This window comes from Coregonus clupeaformis, chromosome 9 (assembly GCF_020615455.1).
Source record: "Coregonus clupeaformis isolate EN_2021a chromosome 9, ASM2061545v1, whole genome shotgun sequence".
NCBI lineage: Eukaryota > Metazoa > Chordata > Actinopteri > Salmoniformes > Salmonidae > Coregonus > Coregonus clupeaformis.
In genome coordinates, this window is record NC_059200.1 from 13412079 (window position 1) to 13437484 (window position 25406).

The 25406-nt window shown below is 46.0% G+C and overlaps 1 protein-coding gene across 1 annotated transcript in view; it reads right to left on the reverse strand.

Annotated features, from left to right (window-relative positions):
• The window catches only part of LOC121573347 (phospholipid phosphatase-related protein type 1), a 173055-nt gene that overhangs the window by 99101 nt on the left and 48548 nt on the right, over positions 1 to 25406 (reverse strand). Inside the window, exon 3 of the mRNA XM_041885247.2 lies at positions 149 to 337. Within this exon, the coding sequence (XP_041741181.1) occupies positions 149 to 337 (189 nt within the window). The remainder of the gene's footprint in view (positions 1 to 148; positions 338 to 25406) is intronic.

The window sequence follows — 25406 nt, forward strand, 5'->3', positions numbered from 1 at the left end:
TATGCATTTTTGTAATTTGACTATTATCTGTTACTGTTGTTGATGTCATCTCAATTCGCTTGAGCAACAGTGGCCTTGTCATTCATGCTAATAAAGCTTATCTGAGACAGACAGACAGACAGACAGACAGACGACAGGCAGTACTCACGATGATGGTGGGAGCAGCGGCGACCACGCAGTAGAGGATGAGGGGAGGGATGAAGCTGCTCTCGTCCACCCCGGGGTATGGCTTCATCAGGTCAGCATCGTTGCAGAAGAACCCCTGGACGTGGATGCCGAACATGTCCGTCAGCTCAAAGTAGTAGGCCAGCAGGACGGTCCCTGCCATTATCACCAGCTGGAGAGAGAACATCAGAGAGATATCAGGCTGGAACCAAAACCTAACCTAAATACAACCTGACATAACTCAAACACAATCTAACCTAAATACAACCTGACATAACTCAAACACAACCTGACATAAATACAACCTGACATAACTCAAACACAACCTGACATAACTCAAACACAACCTAACCTAAATACAACCTGACATAACTCAAACACAACCTGACATAACTCAAACACAACCTAACCTAAATACAACCTGACATAACTCAAACACAACCTGACATAAATACAACCTGACATAACTCAAACACAACCTGACATAACTCAAACACAACCTAACCTAAATACAACCTGACATAACTCAAACACAACCTAACCTAAATACAACCTGACATAACTCAAACACAACCTGACATAACTCAAACACAACCTAACCTAAATACAACCTGACATAACTCAAACACAACCTGACATAACTCAAACACAACCTAACCTAAATACAACCTGACATAACTCAAACACAACCTAACCTAAATACAACCTGACATAACTCAAACACAACCTAACCTAAATACAACCTAACCTAACTAACAGACACAAGTTGCATGGCCAGGAATCAGATTTGTATCTGACTTCAAAATACCTACGAAGTTGGTTTGAAATGTGGCTTGAAATATCAGATTCCATGTGCTTTTTGGTTATTTAGAAATCACATCAAATTGTATTTGCCACATGCGCCGAACACAACAGGTGTAGACCTTACACTGAAATGCTTACTGACAAGCCCTTAACCAACAATGCAGTTTTAAGAAAAAAAGTGTTAAGTAAAAAATAGATAAGTAAAAAATAAAATAAAAAAATAATTAAAGTAAAATAAAATAACAGTAGAGAGGCTATATACAGGGGGTACCGGTACAGAGTCAATGTGCAGGGGGCGGCCCGGCACGAAGTCCAGGATCCAGTTGCAGAGGGAGGTGTTTAGTCCCAGGGTCCTTAGCTTAGTGAAGAGCTTTGTGGTTACTATGGTGTTGAACGCTGAGCTGTAGTCAACTAATAGCATTCTCACGTAGGTGTTCCTCTTGTCCAGGTGGGAAAGGGCAGTGTGGAGTGCAATAGAGATTGCATCATCTGTGGATCTGTTGGGGCGATATGCAACTTGGAGTGGGTCTAGGGTTTCTGGGATAATGCTGTTGATGTGAGCCATGACCAGCCTTTCAAAGCAATCCGTGGCTACAGACGTGAGTGCTACGGGTCGGTAGTCATTTAGGCAGGTTATCTTAGTGTTCTTGGGCACAGGGACTATGGTGGTCTGCTTGAAACATGTTGGTATTAAAGACTCAGTAAGGGACATGTAGAAAATGTCAATGAAGACACAATGAAGACACGTCCTGGAAATCCGTCTGGCCCTGCGGCCTTGTGAATGTTGACCTGCTTAAAAGTCTTACTCACATCGGCTACGGAGAGCGTGATCACATAGTCATCCGGAACAGCTGATGCTCTCATGCATGCTTCAGTGTTGCTTGCCTCGAAGCGAGCATAGAAGTGATTTAGCTCGTCTGGTATGCTCGTGTCACTGGGCAGCTCGCAGCTGTGGTTCCCTTTGTAGTCTGTAATAGTTTTCAAGCCCTGCCACATCTGACGAGCGTCAGAGCCAGTGTAGTACGATTCAATCTTAGCCCTGTATTGACTCTTTGCCTGTTTGATGGTTCGTCGGAGGGCATAGCGGGATTTCTTATAAGCGTCCGGGTTAGAGTCCCGTTCCTTGAAAGCGGCAGCTCTACCCTTTAGCTCAGTGCGGATGTTGCCTGTAATCCATGGCTTCTGGTTGGGATATGTACGTACAGTCACTGTGGGAACGACGTCTTCGATGCACTTATTGATGAAGCCAGTGACTGATGTGGTGTACTCCTCAATGCCATCGGAAGAATCCTGGAACATATTCCAGTCTGTGCTAGCAAAACAGTCCTGTAGCTTAGCATCTGCGTCATCTGACCACTTCCTTATTAACCGAGTCACTGGTGCTTCCTGCTTTAGTTTTTGCTTATAAGCAGAAATCAGGAGGATAGAATTCTGGTCAGAATTGCCAAATGGAGGGCGAGGGAGAGCTTTGTGTGTCTCTGTGTGTGGAGTAAAGGTGGTCTAGAGTTTTTTTCCCTCTGGTTGCACATTTAACATGCTGGTAGAAATTAGGTAGAATGGATTTAAGTTTCCCTGCATTAAAGTCCCCAGCCACCAGGAGCGCTTTCCTGTTTGCTTATGGCCTTATACAGCTCATTGAGTGCAATCTTAGCGCCAGCATCGGTTTGTGGTGGTAAATAGACAGCTACGAAAAATATAGATGAAAACTCTCTTGGTAGATAGTGTTGTCTACAGCTTATCATGAGATACTCTACCTCAGGCGAGCAAAACCTCGAGTTTTGTCTTACCGGAGTCAGCCGTTCTATCCTGCCGATGTAGCGTATAGCCCGCTAGCTGTATGTTATCCATGTTGTCGTTCAGCCACGACTCGGTGAAACATAAGATATTACAGTTTTTAATGTCCCGTTGGTAGGATATCCTTGATCGTAGGTCGTCCATTTTGATTTCAAATGATTGTACGTTGGCTAATAGGATTGATGAAAGAGGCAGATTACTCGCTCGCCGTCGGATCCTTACAAGGCACCCCGACCTACGTCCACGATATCTCCGTCTCTTTCTCATGCGAATGACGGGGATTTAGGCCTTGTCGGGTGTCTGTAGAATATCCTTCGCGTCCGACTCATTGAAGAAAAAATATTTGTCCAATACGAGGTGAGTAATCGCTGTCCTGATATCCAGAAGCACTTTTTGGTCATAAGAGACGGTGACAAGGTCTACAATCATGTCCCTGACATCCTTGGAGAGCTCTTTGGTCTTGGCCATGGTGGAGAGTTTGGAATCTGATTGATTGCTTCTGTGGACAGGTGTCTTTTATACAGGTAACAAACTGAGATTAGGAGCACTCCCTTTAAGAGTGTGCTCCTAATCTCAGCTCATTACCTGTATAAAAGACACCTGGGAGCCAGAAATCTTTCTGATTGAGAGTGGGTCAAATACTTATTTCCCTCATTAAAATGAAAATCAATTTATAACATTTTTGACATGCGTTTTTCTTGATTTTTTTGTTGTTATTCTGTCTCTCACTGTTCAAATAAACCTACCATTAAAATTATAGACTGATAATTTCTTTGTCAGTGGGCAAACGTACAAAATCAGCAGGGGATCAAATACTTTTTTTCCCCTCACTGTATTTGAGATTCCACATTCTTAAAAAAAAAATCTGAGCTCTTCTTGTATCCATAAGACTGTTACCTTTCAGAAAAGCTTAAAGCAATAAAAGGTCTGGCTGTTTTGCTTTTTGGATTCACGGTCTCTCCCTATGTTTCATACTTTTACTTTTGATACTTCAGTTTTTCCCAAATGTAGCGACAATTTGTTGTCAGTCAACCAATCTCTAACAAAATTCAATTCCTTAATCAGGGCCTCCTCTATGTAAACTGTATCCTTCCCTGGTACCATCAGGGTGTCATCAGCATAAAGCAGGAGTTTGCTCTTTTATCATTAACATATATAAGAAATAAGAGAGGCCCTAAAATAGGAATGAAAGCATAGGAATGAAATCATCAACTTGTATTGATCACATTTTTCCTAATGCTGCAGAAATGAAAAGCATGTGTAATTAAATGAAATGAAAGCAGTATCCAGATCCATCAGATGTAGTGATCACAATATGTGACTCATTTCAGGAAACTAGGCGTATGGGTTAGGGGAAACTAGGCGTATGGGTTAGGGGAAACTAGGCGTATGGGTTAGGGGAAACTAGGCGTATGGGTTAGGGGAAACTAGGCATATGGGTTAGGGGAAGCTAGGCGTATGGGTTAGGGGAAACTAGGCGTATGGGTTAGGGGAAACTAGGCGTATGGGTTAGGGGAAACTAGGCGTATGGGTTAGGGGAAACTAGGCGTATGGGTTAGGGGAAACTAGGCGTATGGGTTAGGGGAAACTAGGCGTATGGGTTAGGGGAAGCTAGGCGTATGGGTTATGGGAAACTAGGCGTATGGGTTAGGGGAAACTAGGCGTATGGGTTAGGGGAAACTAGGCGTATGGGTTAGGGGAAACTAGGCGTATGGGTTAGGGGAAGCTAGGCGTATGGGTTAGGGGAAACTAGGCGTATGGGTTAGGGGAAACTAGGCATATGGGTTAGGGGAAGCTAGGCGTATGGGTTAGGGGAAACTAGGCGTATGTCGCGTGTCACTACTTCACAGGAGAGACATTTGAACTTAAACTTGTTTTCTTTTACCAAAATGAGTTTTTTGGCAGAAATGCCTTCTGGAACGTGAACTTTCATGTGCCTTAATAATAGAGAGAGACGGGGGAGAGAGAGGAGAGAGAGAGGGGGGGAGAGAGGAGAGAGAGGGGGAGAAAGAGAGAGAGAGGGTGGAGGAGAGAGAGACGGGGAAGAGAGAGAGAGGAGAGAGAGAGACGGGGAAGAGAGCGAGAGGAGAGAGAGAGGGGGAGAGATGGGGGAGAGAGAGAAAGAGAAAGAGAGAGAGGGGGAGAGAGAGAAAGAGAGAGAGAGAGAGAGAGAGAGAGGGGGGAGAGAGAGAAAGAGAGAGAGAGAGAGAGAGAGAGAGGGAGAGAGAGAAAGAGAGAGAGGGGGAGAGAAAAATGTGACTCGTTCAGGAAACTAGGCATATGTCGCGCATCACTACTTCACAGGAGAGGCATTTCAACGTGCCTTCTGGAACATGTGAACTGTCATGTGCCTTAATAACAAACTGGTAAGCCATCTGTAAATACGAATACAATGGTTAAATTACGAGCCTAGTTGGTTTAGCCACGGAAAAAGACAGGAACCTTCCCACTAGCCATGATTGGCTGAGATAATGGGTGGGCTGGACATGCCGAGAGAAGAGTTCGGATTGGTCTGCCATGTAGCGCACTTCTGACTATAACATGAGCTGCTCAGTATGTGTAGGGAATCCTTTCTATTGCCGCTTTTAAAAATATATATATCATGTAGTAGATCTGCAAGAGTGTTGCTCACCACTTTCTGGAGGACCGAGTTTTGAAATCAGTGGAATTAGAGTATGATAGCTAAGGAGATGGAGAAAATTCTGCCGTATGATTGCAAATATGCAGAGTGAGTCGAAAAGAAAACACAGACTTTAAAACCAGGCTGGGGCTAATGGGGCTAATGGGGCTAATGCAGAGACTTTAAATCCAGGCTGGGGCTAATGCACAGACTTTAAAACCAGGCTGGGGCTAATGGGGCTAATGGGGCTAATGCACAGACTTTAAAACCAGGCTGGGGCTAATGCAGAGACTTTAAAACCAGGCTGGGGCTAATGGGGCTAATACACAGACTTTAAAACCAGGCATGAATGTCCAAGTATTATCTCCAAGATGGGCATGTTGGACATCCCGACATTTGAGTTTGCTCTGACACATGGATAAAATTCTCTGTTGATGATAATTCCATTTCACTTCATGACTGTAATGTTTACAGATGTGATAGGCCAAAGAAGGGTGGTGGTGTAGCTATTTATGTGAAAAACAACTTTAAGGCGATCCAATCACTCAATGTCTCGCTTCCCAAGCAAGTTACTAGATACTAGTTAGACATTTTATTTGCAGGGATCTATCGCCCTCCCTCCCTCCCTCCCTCCCTCCCTCCCTCCACAACCACAGCGGGTGATAGTTTCTATGTTGCAGGGATCTATCACCCTCCCTCCCTCCCTCCCTCCCTCCACCACCACAGCGGGTGATAATTTCTATGTTGCAGGGATCTATCACCCTCCCTCCCTCCCTCCCTCCACCACCACAGCGGGTGATAATTTCTATGTTGCAGGGATCTATCGCCCTCCCTCCCTCCCTCCCTCCCTCCCTCACCACAGCGGGTGATCATTTCTATGTTGCAGGGATCTATAGCCCTCCCTCCACCAAAGGACACAGAACCATCTTGGCTGCATCTAATATAAAAAATAATATGCCATTTAGTAGACGCTTTTATCCAAAGCGACTTACAGTCATGTGTGCATACATTTTTACCCGGGGATCGAACCCACTACCCTGGCGTTACAAGCGCCGTGCTCTACCAGCTGAGCTACAGAGGACCAGTCATCTCTAGTCATAATGCACCAGACAGGACACAGAACCATCTCAGCTGATTCTCTAGTCATAATTTACATTTACATTTACGTCATTTAGCAGACGCTCTTATCCAGAGCGACTTACAAATTGTTTTTGTTTTTTTGGGGGGTGGGGTAAGGGGGGGTAGAATGATTACTTTATCCTATCCCAGGTATTCCTTAAAGAGGTGGGGTTTCAAGTGTCTCCGGAAGATGGTGAGTGACTCCGCTGTCCTGGCGTCGTGAGGGAGCTTGTTCCACCATTGGGGTGCCAGAGCAGCGAACAGTTTTGACTGGGCTGAGCGGGAACTATGCTTCCGCAGAGGTAGGGGGGCCAGCAGGCCAGAGGTGGATGAACGCAATGCCCTCGTTTGGGTGTAGGGACTGATCTGAGCCTGAAGGTACGGAGGTGCCGTTCCCCTCATAGCTCCGTAGGCAAGCACCATGGTCTTGTAGCAGATGCGAGCTTCAACTGGAAGCCAGTGGAGTGTGCGGAGGAGCGGGTTGACGTGAGAGAACTTGGGAAGGTTGAACACCAGACGGGCTGCGGCATTCTGGATGAGTTGTAGGGGTTTAATGGCACAGGCAGGGAGCCCAGCCAACAGCGAGTTGCAGTAATCCAGACGGGAGATAACAAGTGCCTGGATTAGGACCTGTGCCGCTTCCTATGTAAGGCAGGGTCGTACTCTCCGAATGTTGTAGAGCATGAACCTACAGGATCGGGTCACCGTCTTGATGTTAGCGGAGAACGACAGGGTGACCAGTGAGATACACCTGCTGGAGCGCATACTACGGGTGGGTGTTGCTATGGTGATCAATGAGCTAAGATAAGGCGGGGATTTGCCTAGCAGTGATTTATAGATGACCTGGAGCCAGTGGGTTTGGCGACGAATATGTAGTGAGGACCAGCCAACAAGAGCGTACAGGTCACAATGGTGGGTAGTATATGGGGCTTTGGTGACAAAACGGATGGCACTGTGATAGACTACATCCAATTTGCTGAGTAGAGTGTTGGAGGCTATTTTATAAATGACATCGCCGAAGTCAAGGATCGGTAGGATAGTCAGTTTTACGAGGGCATGTTTGGCAGCATGAGTGAAGGAGGCTTTGTTGCGAAATAGGAAGCCAATTCTAGATTTAACTTTGGATTGGAGATGCTTAATGTGAGTCTGGAAGGAGAGTTTACGGTCTAACCAGACACCTAGGTATTTGTAGCTGTCCACATACTCTAGGTCAGACCCGCCGAGAGTAATGATTCTAGTCGGGTGGGCGGGTGCCAGCAGCGTTCGATTGAAGAGCATGCATTTAGTTTTACTAGTGTTTAAGAGCAGTTGGAGGCTACGGAAGAAGTGTTGTATGGCATTGAAGCTCGTTTAGAGGTTTGTTAACACAGTGACCAATGAAGGGCCAGATGTATACAAAATGGTGTCGTCTGCGTAGAGGTGGATCTGAGAGTCACCAGCAGCAAGAGTGACATCATTGATATACACAGAGAAAAGAGTCGGCCCGAGAATTGAACCCTGTGGCACCCCCATAGAGACTGCCATAGGTCCAGACAACAGGCCCTCCGATTTGACATATTGAACTCTATCTGAGAAGTAGTTGGTGAACCAGGCGAGGCAGTCATTTGAGAAACCAAGGCTATTTAGTCTGCCAATAAGAATGCGGTGGTTGACAGAGTTGAAAGCCTTGGCCAGGTCGATGAAGACGGCTGCACAGTACTGTCTATTATCGATCGCGGTTATAATATCGTTTAGGACCTTGAGCGTGGCTGAAGTGCACCCGTGACCAGCTCGGAAACCGGATTGCATAGCGGAGAAGGTACGGTGGGATTCGAAATGGTCGGTGATCTGTTTGTTAACTTGGTTTCAAAAACTTTTGAAAGGCAGGGCAGGATGGATATAGGTCTGTAACAGTTTGGATCTAGAGTGTCACCCCCTTTGAAGAGGGGGATGACTGCGGCAGCTTTCTAATCTCTGGGGATCTCAGACGTTACGAAAGAGAGGTTGAACAGGATAGTAATAGCGGTTGCGACAATTTCAGCTGCTAATTTTAGAAAGAAAGGGTCCAGATTGTCTAGCCCAGATGATTTGTAGGGGTCCAGATTTTGCAGCACTTTCAGAACATCAGCTGTCTGAATTTGTGTGAAGGAGAAGCGGGGAAGTGCATGGGCAAGTTGCAGCTGAGGGTGCAGAGCTGGTGGCCGGGGTAGTGGTCGCCAGCTGGAAAGCATGGCCAGCCGTAGCAAAATGCTTGTTGAAATTCTCGATTATTGTAGATTTATTGGTGGTGATAGTGTTTCCTAGCCTCAGTGCAGTGGGCAGCTGGGAGGAGGTGCTCTTATTCTCCATGGACTTTACAGTGTCCCAAAACGTTTTGGAATTAGTGCTACAGGATGCAAATTTCTTTTTGAAAAAGCTAGTCTTTGCTTTCCTAACTGCTTGTGTATATTGGTTCCTAACTTCCCTGAAAAGTTGCTATATCTGTTCTTAGTTCAGAATTTTTTGAATGGGGCATGCTTATTTAAGATTGAGAGGAAAGCACTTTTAAAGAACAACCAGGCATCTTCTACTGACGGAATGAGATCGATATCCATCCAGGATACATGGGCCAGGTCAATTAGGAAGGCCTGCTAGCTAAAGTGTTTTAGGGAGCGTTTGACAGTAATGAGGGGTGGTCGTTTGACCGCGGACCCGTTACAGACGCAGGCAATAAGGCAGTGATCGCTGAGATCCTGGTTGAAGACAGCAGAGGTGTATTTAGAGGGTAAGTTAGTCAGGATGATATCTATGAGGGTGCCCATGTTTACGGATTTAGGGTTGTACCTGGTAGGTTCCTTGATAATTTGTGTGAGATTGAGGGCATCTAGTTTGGATTGTAGGATGGCCGGGTGTTAAGCATATCCCAGTTTAGGTCACCAAGCAGTGCGAACTCTGAGGATAGATGGGGGGCAATCAATTCACATATGGTGTCCAGGGCACAGCTGGGGGCTGAGGGAGGTCTGTAGCAAGCGGCAACAGTGAGAGACTTATTTCTGGAAAGGTGGATTTTTTGAAGTAGGAGCTCAAACTGTTTGGGCACAGACCTGGATAGTATGATAGAGCTCTGCAGGCTATCTCTACAGTAGATTGCAACTCCACCCCCTTTGGCAGTTCTATCTAGACGGAAAATGTTGTAGTTGGGGATGGACATTTCTGAATTTTTGGTGGCCTTCCTCTTGACTACCAGAAGGGACCAACATTGTCTCACAACCTCAGACGATCCCGCAGGTGAAGAAGCTGGATGTGGAGGTCCTGGGCTGCCGTGGTTACAGGTGGTCTGTGGTTGTGACTTATTGCCAAATTCTCTAAAACGATGTTGGAGGCAACTTATGGTAGAGAAATGTACAAATTCTTTTGCAACAGCTCCGGTGGACATTTCTGCAGTCAGCATGCCAATTGACAACTCCCTCAAAACTTGAGACATCTGTGGCATTTTGTTGTGTGACAAAACTGCACATTTTAAAGTGGCCTTTTATTGTGCTAAATGTTATTATGAGAAATGCTTATAAACAGGGATGTAAAAACAATTGTGCAAAAAAAATTGAGAGATAAGCTTTTTGTGCGTATGGAACAATTTGGGGACTATTTTTTTCAGCTCATGAAACACAGGACCAACACTTTACATGTTGAGTTTATATTTTTGTTCAGCGTGGTTGAGTACTCCTGATAGCATGCCATTTCAGATGCAGCCCTAGACATTAATTACAGTACCCCTGATAGCATGCCATTTCAGATGGAGCCCTAGACATTAATTACAGTACTCCTGATAGCATGCCATTTCAGATGGAGCCCTAGACATTAATTACAGTACCCCTGATAGCATGCCATTTCAGATGGAGCCCTAGACATTAATTACAGTACTCCTGATAGCATGCCATTTCAGATGGAGCCCTAGACATTAATTACAGTACCCCTGATAGCATGCCATTTCAGATGGAGCCCTAGACATTAATTACAGTACCCCTGATAGCATGCCATTTCAGATGGAGCCCTAGACATTAATTACAGTACTCCTGATAGCGTGCCATTTCAGATGGAGCCCTAGACATTAATTACAGTACTCCTGATAGCATGCCATTTCAGATGGAGCCCTAGACATTAATTACAGTACCCCTGATAGCGTGCCATTTCAGATGGAGCCCTAGACATTAATTACAGTACTCCTGATAGCATGCCATTTCAGATGGAGCCCTAGACATTAATTACAGTACTCCTGATAGCATGCCATTTCAGATGGAGCCCTAGACATTAATTACAGTACCCCTGATAGCATGCCATTTCAGATGCAGCCCTAGACATTAATTACAGTACCCCTGATAGCGTGCCATTTCAGATGGAGCCCTAGACATTAATTACAGTACCCCTGATAGCATGCCATTTCAGATGGAGCCCTAGACATTAATTACAGTACCCCTGATAGCATGCCATTTCAGATGGAGCCCTAGACATTAATTACAGTACCCCTGATAGCATGCCATTTCAGATGGAGCCCTAGACATTAATTACAGTACTCCTGATAGCATGCCATTTCAGATGGAGCCCTAGACATTAATTACAGTACCCCTGATAGCATGCCATTTCAGATGGAGCCCTAGACATTAATTACAGTACCCCTGATAGCATGCCATTTCAGATGGAGCCCTAGACATTAATTACAGTACCCCTGATAGCATGCCATTTCAGATGGAGCCCTAGACATTAATTACAGTACCCCTGATAGCATGCCATTTCAGATGGAGCCCTAGACATTAATTACAGTACCCCTGATAGCATGCCATTTCAGATGGAGCCCTAGACATTAATTACAGTACTCCTGATAGCATGCCATTTCAGATGGAGCCCTAGACATTAATTACAGTACCCCTGATAGCATGCCATTTCAGATGCAGCCCTAGACATTAATTACAGTACCCCTGATAGCATGCCATTTCAGATGGAGCCCTAGACATTAATTACAGTACCCCTGATAGCATGCCATTTCAGATGCAGCCCTAGACATTAATTACAGTACTCCTGATAGCATGCCATTTCAGATGGAGCCCTAGACATTAATTACAGTACCCCTGATAGCATGCCATTTCAGATGGAGCCCTAGACATTAATTACAGTACCCCTGATAGCATGCCATTTCAGATGGAGCCCTAGACATTAATTACAGTACCCCTGATAGCATGCCATTTCAGATGGAGCCCTAGACATTAATTACAGTACTCCTGATAGCATGCCATTTCAGATGGAGCCCTAGACATTAATTACAGTACTCCTGATAGCATGCCATTTCAGATGCAGCCCTAGACATTAATTACAGTACCCTGATAGCATGCCATTTCAGATGGAGCCCTAGACATTAATTACAGTACTCCTGATAGCATGCCATTTCAGATGGAGCCCTAGACATTAATTACAGTACCCCTGATAGCATGCCATTTCAGATGGAGCCCTAGACATTAATTACAGTACTCCTGATAGCGTGCCATTTCAGATGGAGCCCTAGACATTAATTACAGTACCCCTGATAGCATGCCATTTCAGATGCAGCCCTAGACATTAATTACAGTACCCCTGATAGCATGCCATTTCAGATGGAGCCCTAGACATTAATTACAGTACTCCTGATAGCATGCCATTTCAGATGGAGCCCTAGACATTAATTACAGTACCCCTGATAGCATGCCATTTCAGATGGAGCCCTAGACATTAATTACAGTACTCCTGATAGCATGCCATTTCAGATGCAGCCCTAGACATTAATTACAGTACCCCTGATAGCATGCCATTTCAGATGGAGCCCTAGACATTAATTACAGTACCCCTGATAGCATGCCATTTCAGATGGAGCCCTAGACATTAATTACAGTACCCCTGATAGCGTGCCATTTCAGATGGAGCCCTAGACATTAATTACAGTACCCCTGATAGCATGCCATTTCAGATGGAGCCCTAGACATTAATTACAGTACCCCTGATAGCGTGCCATTTCAGATGGAGCCCTAGACATTAATTACAGTACCCCTGATAGCATGCCATTTCAGATGGAGCCCTGGACATGAATTACAGTACCCCTGATAGCATGCCATTTCAGATGCAGCCCTAGACATTAATTACAGTACCCCTGATAGCATGCCATTTCAGATGCAGCCCTAGACATTAATTACAGTACCCCTGATAGCATGCCATTTCAGATGCAGCCCTAGACATTAATTACAGTACCCCTGATAGCATGCCATTTCAGATGCAGCCCTAGACATTAATTACAGTACCCCTGATAGCATGCCATTTCAGATGGAGCCCTAGACATTAATTACAGTACCCCTGATAGCATGCCATTTCAGATGCAGCCCTAGACATTAATTACAGTACTCCTGATAGCGTGCCATTTCAGATGGAGCCCTAGACATTAATTACAGTACTCCTGATAGCATGCCATTTCAGATGGAGCCCTAGACATTAATTACAGTACTCCTGATAGCGTGCCATTTCAGATGCAGCCCTAGACATTAATTACAGTACTCCTGATAGCATGCCATTTCAGATGGAGCCCTAGACATTAATTACAGTACCCCTGATAGCATGCCATTTCAGATGGAGCCCTAGACATTAATTACAGTACTCCTGATAGCATGCCATTTCAGATGGAGCCCTAGACATTAATTACAGTACCCCTGATAGCATGCCATTTCAGATGGAGCCCTAGACATTAATTACAGTACCCCTGATAGCATGCCATTTCAGATGGAGCCCTAGACATTAATTACAGTACCCCTGATAGCATGCCATTTCAGATGGAGCCCTAGACATTAATTACAGTACCCCTGATAGCATGCCATTTCAGATGGAGCCCTAGACATTAATTACAGTACTCCTGATAGCGTGCCATTTCAGATGGAGCCCTAGACATTAATTACAGTACCCCTGATAGCATGCCATTTCAGATGGAGCCCTAGACATTAATTACAGTACTCCTGATAGCATGCCATTTCAGATGGAGCCCTAGACATTAATTACAGTACCCCTGATAGCATGCCATTTCAGATGGAGCCCTAGACATTAATTACAGTACTCCTGATAGCATGCCATTTCAGATGCAGCCCTAGACATTAATTACAGTACCCCTGATAGCATGCCATTTCAGATGGAGCCCTAGACATTAATTACAGTACCCCTGATAGCATGCCATTTCAGATGGAGCCCTAGACATTAATTACAGTACCCCTGATAGCGTGCCATTTCAGATGGAGCCCTAGACATTAATTACAGTACCCCTGATAGCATGCCATTTCAGATGGAGCCCTAGACATTAATTACAGTACCCCTGATAGCGTGCCATTTCAGATGGAGCCCTAGACATTAATTACAGTACCCCTGATAGCATGCCATTTCAGATGGAGCCCTGGACATGAATTACAGTACCCCTGATAGCATGCCATTTCAGATGCAGCCCTAGACATTAATTACAGTACTCCTGATAGCATGCCATTTCAGATGGAGCCCTAGACATTAATTACAGTACTCCTGATAGCATGCCATTTCAGATGGAGCCCTAGACATTAATTACAGTACCCCTGATAGCATGCCATTTCAGATGCAGCCCTAGACATTAATTACAGTACCCCTGATAGCATGCCATTTCAGATGCAGCCCTAGACATTAATTACAGTACCCCTGATAGCATGCCATTTCAGATGCAGCCCTAGACATTAATTACAGTACCCCTGATAGCATGCCATTTCAGATGCAGCCCTAGACATTAATTACAGTACCCCTGATAGCATGCCATTTCAGATGGAGCCCTAGACATTAATTACAGTACCCCTGATAGCATGCCATTTCAGATGCAGCCCTAGACATTAATTACAGTACTCCTGATAGCGTGCCATTTCAGATGGAGCCCTAGACATTAATTACAGTACTCCTGATAGCATGCCATTTCAGATGGAGCCCTAGACATTAATTACAGTACTCCTGATAGCGTGCCATTTCAGATGCAGCCCTAGACATTAATTACAGTACTCCTGATAGCATGCCATTTCAGATGGAGCCCTAGACATTAATTACAGTACCCCTGATAGCATGCCATTTCAGATGGAGCCCTAGACATTAATTACAGTACTCCTGATAGCATGCCATTTCAGATGGAGCCCTAGACATTAATTACAGTACCCCTGATAGCATGCCATTTCAGATGGAGCCCTAGACATTAATTACAGTACCCCTGATAGCATGCCATTTCAGATGGAGCCCTAGACATTAATTACAGTACCCCTGATAGCATGCCATTTCAGATGGAGCCCTAGACATTAATTACAGTACCCCTGATAGCATGCCATTTCAGATGGAGCCCTAGACATTAATTACAGTACTCCTGATAGCGTGCCATTTCAGATGGAGCCCTAGACATTAATTACAGTACCCCTGATAGCATGCCATTTCAGATGGAGCCCTAGACATTAATTACAGTACCCCTGATAGCATGCCATTTCAGATGGAGCCCTAGACATTAATTACAGTACCCCTGATAGCATGCCATTTCAGATGGAGCCCTAGACATTAATTACAGTACCCCTGATAGCATGCCATTTCAGATGGAGCCCTAGACATTAATTACAGTACCCCTGATAGCATGCCATTTCAGATGGAGCCCTAGACATTAATTACAGTACTCCTGATAGCATGCCATTTCAGATGGAGCCCTAGACATTAATTACAGTACCCCTGATAGCATGCCATTTCAGATGGAGCCCTAGACATTAATTACAGTACCCCTGATAGCGTGCCATTTCAGATGGAGCCCTAGACATTAATTACAGTACCCCTGATAGCATGCCATTTCAGATGCAGCCCTAGACATTAATTACAGTACCCCTGATAGCATGCCATTTCAGATGGAGCCCTAGACATTAATTACAGTACCCCTGATAGCGTGCCATTTCAGATGGAGCCCTAGACATTAATTACAGTACCCCTGATAGCATGCCATTTCAGATGGAGCCCTAGACATTAATTACAGTACCCCTGATAGCGTGCCATTTCAGATGGAGCCCTAGACATTAATTACAGTACCCCTGATAGCATGCCATTTCAGATGCAGCCCTAGACATTAATTACAGTACCCCTGATAGCATGCCATTTCAGATGGAGCCCTAGACATTAATTACAGTACTCCTGATAGCATGCCATTTCAGATGGAGCCCTAGACATTAATTACAGTACTCCTGATAGCATGCCATTTCAGATGGAGCCCTAGACATTAATTACAGTACTCCTGATAGCATGCCATTTCAGATGGAGCCCTAGACATTAATTACAGTACCCCTGATAGCGTGCCATTTCAGATGGAGCCCTAGACATTAATTACAGTACCCTGATAGCATGCCATTTCAGATGCAGCCCTAGACATTAATTACAGTACCCCTGATAGCATGCCATTTCAGATGGAGCCCTAGACATTAATTACAGTACTCCTGATAGCATGCCATTTCAGATGGAGCCCTAGACATTAATTACAGTACTCCTGATAGCATGCCATTTCAGATGGAGCCCTAGACATTAATTACAGTACCCCTGATAGCATGCCATTTCAGATGGAGCCCTAGACATTAATTACAGTACTCCTGATAGCATGCCATTTCAGATGGAGCCCTAGACATTAATTACAGTACCCCTGATAGCATGCCATTTCAGATGGAGCCCTAGACATTAATTACAGTACTCCTGATAGCATGCCATTTCAGATGGAGCCCTAGACATTAATTACAGTACCCCTGATAGCATGCCATTTCAGATGCAGCCCTAGACATTAATTACAGTACTCCTGATAGCATGCCATTTCAGATGGAGCCCTAGACATTAATTACAGTACCCCTGATAGCATGCCATTTCAGATGCAGCCCTAGACATTAATTACAGTACTCCTGATAGCATGCCATTTCAGATGGAGCCCTAGACATTAATTACAGTACCCCTGATAGCATGCCATTTCAGATGGAGCCCTAGACATTAATTACAGTACCCCTGATAGCATGCCATTTCAGATGGAGCCCTAGACATTAATTACAGTACTCCTGATAGCATGCCATTTCAGATGGAGCCCTAGACATTAATTACAGTACCCCTGATAGCATGCCATTTCAGATGCAGCCCTAGACATTAATTACAGTACTCCTGATAGCGTGCCATTTCAGATGCAGCCCTAGACATTAATTACAGTACCCCTGATAGCATGCCATTTCAGATGCAGCCCTAGACATTAATTACAGTACTCCTGATAGCATGCCATTTCAGATGGAGCCCTAGACATTAATTACAGTACCCCTGATAGCATGCCATTTCAGATGGAGCCCTAGACATTAATTACAGTACCCCTGATAGCGTGCCATTTCAGATGGAGCCCTAGACATTAATTACAGTACCCCTGATAGCATGCCATTTCAGATGGAGCCCTAGACATTAATTACAGTACTCCTGATAGCATGCCATTTCAGATGGAGCCCTAGACATTAATTACAGTACTCCTGATAGCATGCCATTTCAGATGCAGCCCTAGACATTAATTACAGTACCCCTGATAGCATGCCATTTCAGATGGAGCCCTAGACATTAATTACAGTACTCCTGATAGCATGCCATTTCAGATGGAGCCCTAGACATTAATTACAGTACTCCTGATAGCATGCCATTTCAGATGCAGCCCTAGACATTAATTACAGTACCCCTGATAGCATGCCATTTCAGATGGAGCCCTAGACATTAATTACAGTACTCCTGATAGCATGCCATTTCAGATGGAGCCCTAGACATTAATTACAGTACCCCTGATAGCATGCCATTTCAGATGGAGCCCTAGACATTAATTACAGTACTCCTGATAGCATGCCATTTCAGATGCAGCCCTAGACATTAATTACAGTACCCCTGATAGCATGCCATTTCAGATGGAGCCCTAGACATTAATTACAGTACCCCTGATAGCATGCCATTTCAGATGGAGCCCTAGACATTAATTACAGTACTCCTGATAGCATGCCATTTCAGATGGAGCCCTAGACATTAATTACAGTACCCCTGATAGCATGCCATTTCAGATGGAGCCCTAGACATTAATTACAGTACCCCTGATAGCATGCCATTTCAGATGCAGCCCTGGACATGAATTACAGCCCATCTGAATCCCGCTGTACGACCAGCTAGATTAAATTCAATCTCATTTCCAAGTTACACCTCTATTCCACAAGGTCGTTAGTCGCTAACATCCAGGACCAAGGTGATGTGAAGAGGGTCTTGATGACCACCGAAAAAGTTCCTCAGTCCAGGGCCCAATCCCCAATGGACCCTCTGATAGGCTGGGGCCCAATCCCCAACGGACCCTCTGATAGGCTAGGGCCCAATCCCCAACGGACCCTCTGATAGGCTGGGTGAAAGTGTCAACATATTGCTTATATTAATCAAACCCACTCAGATCTCCACAAGTGCATAAGGTGTAGGATCTAGGGGATCTAGGGGATCTAGGGGATCTAGGGGTCCATTCGGGATTGGACCAATGACTGCTACAGAAGTGTAATGGGCATTTTGCATTGGCTTGCATTGACTTGCATCGACCTGCATCGACTTGCATCGACTTGCATCGACTTGCATTGACTTGCATTGACCTACAAAATCACGTCGTTGTCATACCTTGTTTTCCGTCCGGATAGTTGTTGCTAGTTTCAAGTGTGGCCGACAGTCTGTGATTTATATTTATTGAAATGTAAAAGTGGATTACGCTGGTAATGTCCAACGGCACAACTCGTTCTAAACCGCTCTGGTGACAAACACACTTGTCTTCCTTGTCTCCATTCGTCCACATGGCTGCTGGATGCGCTTTGCTCCCACCCAAAACACTGTGAAGATTATTTTGATTTGAAAGGACCCAAAAGACAGACGCAGTAGGCCACTTTGTAGGCTAACTCAACTGAGCTGCTAGCTAGCTAACTTTACACACTGTTTAGCTAAGTTAATTAAATGTCATCAGCTAGCAAACTTCCTATTAGCTAGCTATCTTGATGTAATCATTGTAAATTAAAAGACAGTCTCCAAATGCATCTGTAGATAACAGCCATGGAAGAGTGTGAAATTGCAGCTCCAGCTGTCAGTAAAGGGAGAGTGCAGGCTACTGGACAGGGCTACAGGACAGGGCTACAGGACAGGGCTACTGGACAGGGCTACAGGACAGGGCTACAGGACAGGGCTACAGGACAGGGCTACTGGACAGGGCTACAGGACAGGGCTACAGGACAGGGCTACAGGACAGGGCTACTGGACAGGGCTACAGGACAGGGCTACAGGACAGGGCTACTGGACAGGGCTACAGGACAGGGCTACTGGACAGGGCTACTGGACAGGGCTACTGGACAGGGCGGACAGGGCTACAGGACAGGGCTACTGGACAGGGCTACAGGACAGGGCTACAGGACAGGGCTACTGGACAGGGCTACAGGACAGGGCTACTGGACAGGGCTACTGGACAGGGCTACTGGACAGGGCTACTGGACAGGGCTACAGGACAGGGCTACTGGACAGGGCTACTGGACAGGGCTACAGGACAGGGCTACTGGACAGGGCTACTGGACAGGGCTACTGGACAGGGCTACTGGACAGGGCTACAGGACAGGGCTACTGGACAGGGCTACAGGACAGGGCTACTGGACAGGGCTACTGGACAGGGCTACTGGACAGGGCTACTGGACAGGGCTACAGGACAGGGCTACTGGACAGGGCTACAGGACAGGGCTACTGGACAGGGCTACAGGACAGGGCTACAGGACAGGGCTACAGGACAGGGCTACTGGACAGGGCTACTGGACAGGGCTACAGGACAGGGCTACAGGACAGGGCTACTGGACAGGGCTACTGGACAGGGCTACTGGACAGGGCTACTGGACAGGGCTACTGGACAGGGCTACAGGACAGGGCTACAGGACAGGGCTACTGGACAGGGCTACTGGACAGGGCTACTGGACAGGGCTACTGGACAGGGCTACTGGACAGGGCTACAGGACAGGGCTACTGGACAGGGCTACTGGACAGGGCTACTGGACAGGGCTACAGGACAGGGCTACAGGACAGGGCTACAGGACAGGGCTACAGGACAGGGCTACTGGACAGGGCTACAGGACAGGGCTACTGGACAGGGCTACAGGACAGGGCTACTGGACAGGGCTACTGGACAGGGCTACAGGACAGGGCTACTGGACAGGGCTACAGGACAGGGCTACTGGACAGGGCTACTGGACAGGGCTACAGGACAGGGCTACTGGACAGGGCTACTGGACAGGGCTACAGGACAGGGCTACAGGACAGGGCTACAGGACAGGGCTACAGGGTAGGGCTACAGGGTAGGGCTACAGGACAGGGCTACTGGACAGGGCTACAGGACAGGGCTACTGGACAGGGCTACAGGACAGGGCTACTGGACAGGGCTACTGGACAGGGCTACTGGACAGGGCTACTGGACAGGGCTACAGGACAGGGCTACAGGACAGGGCTACTGGACAGGGCTACTGGACAGGGCTACAGGACAGGGCTACTGGACAGGGCTACAGGACAGGGCTACTGGACAGGGCTACTGGACAGGGCTACAGGACAGGGCTACTGGACAGGGCTACAGGACAGGGCTACTGGACAGGGCTACTGGACAGGGCTACAGGACAGGGCTACTGGACAGGGCTACTGGACAGGGCTACAGGACAGGGCTACAGGACAGGGCTACAGGGTAGGGCTACAGGGTAGGGCTACAGGACAGGGCTACTGGACAGGGCTACAGGACAGGGCTACTGGACAGGGCTACAGGACAGGGCTACTGGACAGGGCTACTGGACAGGGCTACTGGACAGGGCTACTGGACAGGGCTACAGGACAGGGCTACAGGACAGGGCTACTGGACAGGGCTACTGGACAGGGCTACTGGACAGGGCTACAGGACAGGGCTACTGGACAGGGCTACTGGACAGGGCTACAGGACAGGGCTACTGGACAGGGCTACTGGACAGGGCTACTGGACAGGGCTACTGGACAGGGCTACAGGACAGGGCTACTGGACAGGGCTACTGGACAGGGCTACTGGACAGGGCTACTGGACAGGGCTACTGGACAGGGCTACAGGACAGGGCTACAGGACAGGGCTACTGGACAGGGCTACAGGGTAGGGCTACAGGGTAGGGCTACTGGACAGGGCTACAGGATAGGGCTACTGGACAGGGCTACAGGACAGGGCTACTGGACAGGGCTACTGGACAGGGCTACTGGACAGGGCTACTGGACAGGGCTACTGGACAGGGCTACAGGACAGGGCTACTGGACAGGGCTACTGGACAGGGCTACAGGACAGGGCTACTGGACAGGGCTACAGGACAGGGCTACAGGACAGGGCTACTGGACAGGGCTACAGGACAGGGCTACAGGACAGGGCTACAGGACAGGGCTACTGGACAGGGCTACTGGACAGGGCTACTGGACAGGGCTACAGGACAGGGCTACTGGACAGGGCTACTGGACAGGGCTACTGGACAGGGCTACAGGACAGGGCTACTGGACAGGGCTACTGGACAGGGCAGGTCATTTTGTGGGAGGACATTATGAAAAGATTCTCCAGTTCCGGTCCCTAGAGGGGAACATTTGAGGACAGAGAGATAATAGCAACATAATATTCAGTGCTGTCTAATTTGAGTATAATGAAGCCTGTTTCTTGGTGATGTTTTCTTTCCTCAGATATGGAAAGCTGTGAAAGCCTGTTTGCAGATTAAGAGACGGGTCCCAATGAATCTCCCGAGAGACTCTGGGTATATCCTTTATGCCATGGGTTATAAGTGTTGGCCTACCTATGTTAGCAAATGTTGTATAAAAAAAATACACGTAAACATCGCACACAACGTGTAAACCTATTACAATTGGACCAGGCTGGAGGTCTGCTGGGCGTGCAGGGTTCTGTTTCAGCCCAGCAATAACACACCAGATTCAACTTTTCAAACTTAAAGCGTGTGCGATTTCTGGGCTGGAACAGAACCCTGCACGCCCAGCAGACCTCCAGCCTGGTCCAATTGTAATAGGTTTACACGTTGTGTATCCCTGGGCTGGGATAGAAGATGGTCAGCCAGTAGATCAGTAGAGCAAGGTTGGATTTATTTTTTTTTATTGTTCACCTGAAATGACGCTTTAGTAATAATAACCTACTGGTTACTACTCAGTGATCTAGTGTTGTTTAGACTAAGATGTCTAATCTTTACATACCAGTTAGCTTATTTGTACATTTTGAACTAGTGCCAATCTTGATTCATTACAGATCACAGCCCTGCAATAATGTGTCTGTGTTTCTGTGTTGTATTCTCAAATCAACATGAATTTTTTGTCTGGTTGTAAGATCTCCAATCTGTTTTATTGGATTGTCAGCTCATCATATGGCATGGCATGGCATCACCAACGCAGACAGAAGCCTACATTATGATGTCATTACTGGCATCTGTCAAGAAGTTCCTTGGTGTCCACATCACCAACCAACTAACATGGTCCAAGCACACCAAGACAGTCGTGAAGAGGGCACGACAAAGCCTATTCCCCCTAAGGAGACTGAAAATATTTGGCATGGGTCCTCAGATCCTCAAAAGGTTCTACAGCTGCACCATCAAGAGCATCCTGACTAGTTGGATCACTGCCTGGTATGGCAACTGCACGGCCTCTGACCGCAAGGCACTACAGAGGGTAGTGCGTACGGCCCAGTTCATCACTGGGGCCAAGCTTCCTGCCATCCAGGACCTCTATACCAGGCGGTGTCAGAGGAAGGTCCTAAAAATTGTCAAAGACTCCAGCCACCCTAGTCATAGACTGTTCTCTCTGCTACCTCACGGCAAGCGGTACCGGAGCACCAAGTCTAGGTCCAAGAGGCTTCTTATCAGCTTCTACCCCCAAGCCATAAGAATCCTGAATATCTAATCAAATGGCTACCCGGACTATTTGCATTGCCCACCCCCCCACCCCTCTTTTACGCTGCTGCTACTCTGTTAAGTATTTATGCATAGTCACTTTAACTCTACCCACATGTACATATTACCTCAACTACCTCAACTAGCCGGTGCCCCCGCACATTGACTCTGCACCGGTACCCCCCTGTATATATAGCCTCCCTACTGTCACTTTATTTTACTTCTGCTCTTTTTTTCTCAACACTTTTTTTGTTGTTGTTTTATTCTTACTTTTTTTGTTTAAAATAAATGCACTGTTGGTTAAGGGCTGTAAGTAAGCATTTCACTGTAATGTCTGCACCTCTTGTATTCGGCGCATGTGACCAATAAAATTGATTTGATTTGATTTGATTTAGCTAGCTAGTTATATTGTACCTAGGTAGCTTACATGGTTAGCTGACTTTTCTGAAAAATAATCTCATTGTGGCTACCTACTTCTTGTCCCTCATGCTAGCCTGCACAGTCAAATATTTAAAATATTGATATGGCCAACACTGTAGACCATTTCACCCCTGCAGCTTTAGCCCTTCTCAAAATAACAAAGAAATGCTGTGAAAACCAGCGTGCTGCAAATGTTCTAAAATGGTTTGTCACCAGTGCTTGTTTTGTTAACATTAGTCCCCACGGCACTAATCTGGTTCGGAGCAAAACCATTTTAGGGAAGCCCTATTCCCTACACAGTGCACTTCGTATGGCCAGGGCCCATGGGGCCATTTGATCATAGCCCAGTGGTGTAAAGTACTTCAGTAAAAATAATTTGAAGTACTACAGTTGATTTTTGGGGTAGTATTTACTTCACTACATCCTTAAAGAAAATATGTACTTTTTACTCCCATACATGTTCCCTGACAACCAAAAGTACTAAGTTACATTTCAAATGCTCAAAGTTACATTTCAAATGCTCAGGCAGGACAGCAAAATGGTCCAATTCACACACCTATCAATATAACGCGTTGTCATCCCTACTGCCTCTGATCTGGCTAACTCACTAAAACACAAATACTGCGTTTGTAAATAATGTCAGTGTGGGAGTGTGCCCCTGTCCGTCTGGTTTGCCTAATAACCGGAATTTGATTAATAGCATTTACTTTTACTGAAGTATGACAATTGAGTACTTTTTGTAAGTACATTTTCGTTTTTACTTTTACTCAATAAGTATTTTACTGGGTGACTTTCACTTTTACTTGAATAATTTTCTATTAAGATATCTTTACAATTGAGAACTTTTGCATAGCACACAATCAAAGCCTGCTGGTCAATGGTCCAATCCACAGGAGGTTGGTGGCACCTTAATTGGGGAGAACGAGCTCATGGTAATCACTGGAGCGAAATTAGTGGAACGGTATCAAATACATCAAAACACATGGTTTCCAGGAGTTTGATGCCATTCCATTTGCTCGGTTCCGGCCATTATTATGAGCCGTTCTTCCCTCAGCTGCCTCCTGTGGTCCAATCTGACACGCCATAATTTCCGATTTAATTACAGAAATAATCATAACATCTTGAAATAATTCATCATTAGGCAAATGGTTTTGGTATGTTAATTTTCTGTTACTGGTTAAAGCTGTAGTCATATCATACTCTATGAGCTGGGGACACTCAAATCTGAACCTTGAGTTTATTTTCACTGCTGATTTAAATTCTTGCCCTTTTGTCAGGGACTGATTTAGACCTGGAGAAACAGGTGAGTGCAATTAACTACTAGGTAAAAAGTTTAACTGGAATCCAGGTCCAGATTTGAGTATCCCTAAGTTAAGCAGCTTCTTATCAGATGCAGCTCCTCTCTCTACCAGCAGGGGTCAGTGTTTAACCATATACAGTTTCACCAGGTCCTCTCTCTGCCAGCAGGGGTCAGTGTTTAAACATACACAGTTTCACTAGTCAAATCATAACAGCTAAAATTAACATTGAAGCAGAGAAACAAGCATGGCTGACTACAGAATACTACAGTCTAGGATGGCTGACTACAGAATACTACAGTCTAGGGTGGCTGACTACAGAATACTACAGTCTAGGATGGCTGACTACAGAATACTACAGTCTAGGATGGCTGACTACAGAATACTACAGTCTAGGATGGCTGACTACAGAATACTACAGTCTAGGGTGGCTGACTACAGAATACTACAGTCTAGGGTGGCTGACTACAGAATACTACAGTCTAGGGTGGCTGACTACAGAATACTACAGTCTAGGGTGGCTGACTACAGAATACTACAGTCTAGAATGGCTGACTACAGAATAATACAGTCTAGGATGGCTGACTACAGAATACTACAGTCTAGGATGGCTGACTACAGAATACTACAGTCTAGGATGGCTGACTACAGAATACTACAGTCTAGGATGGCTGACTACAGAATACTACAGTCTAGGGTGGCTGACTACAGAATACTACAGTCTAGAATGGCTGACTAGAGAATAATACAGTCTAGGATGGCTGACTACAGAATACTACAGTCTAGGATGGCTGACTATAGAATACTACAGTCTAGGATGGCTGACTACAGAATACTACAGTCTAGGGTGGCTGACTACAGAATACTACAGTCTAGAATGGCTGACTACAGAATAATACAGTCTAGGATGGCTGACTACAGAATACTACAGTCTAGGATGGCTGACTACAGAACACTACAGTCTAGGATGGCTGACTACAGAATACTACAGTCTAGAATGGCTGACTACAGAATAATACAGTCTAGGGTGGCTGACTACAGAATACTACAGTCGAGGATGGCTGACTACAGAATACTACAGTCGAGGATGGCTGACTACAGAATACTACAGTCTAGGGTGGCTGACTACAGAATACTACAGTCTAGAATGGCTGACTACAGAATACTACAGTCTAGGGTGGCTGACTACAGAATACTACAGTCTAGGGTGGCTGACTA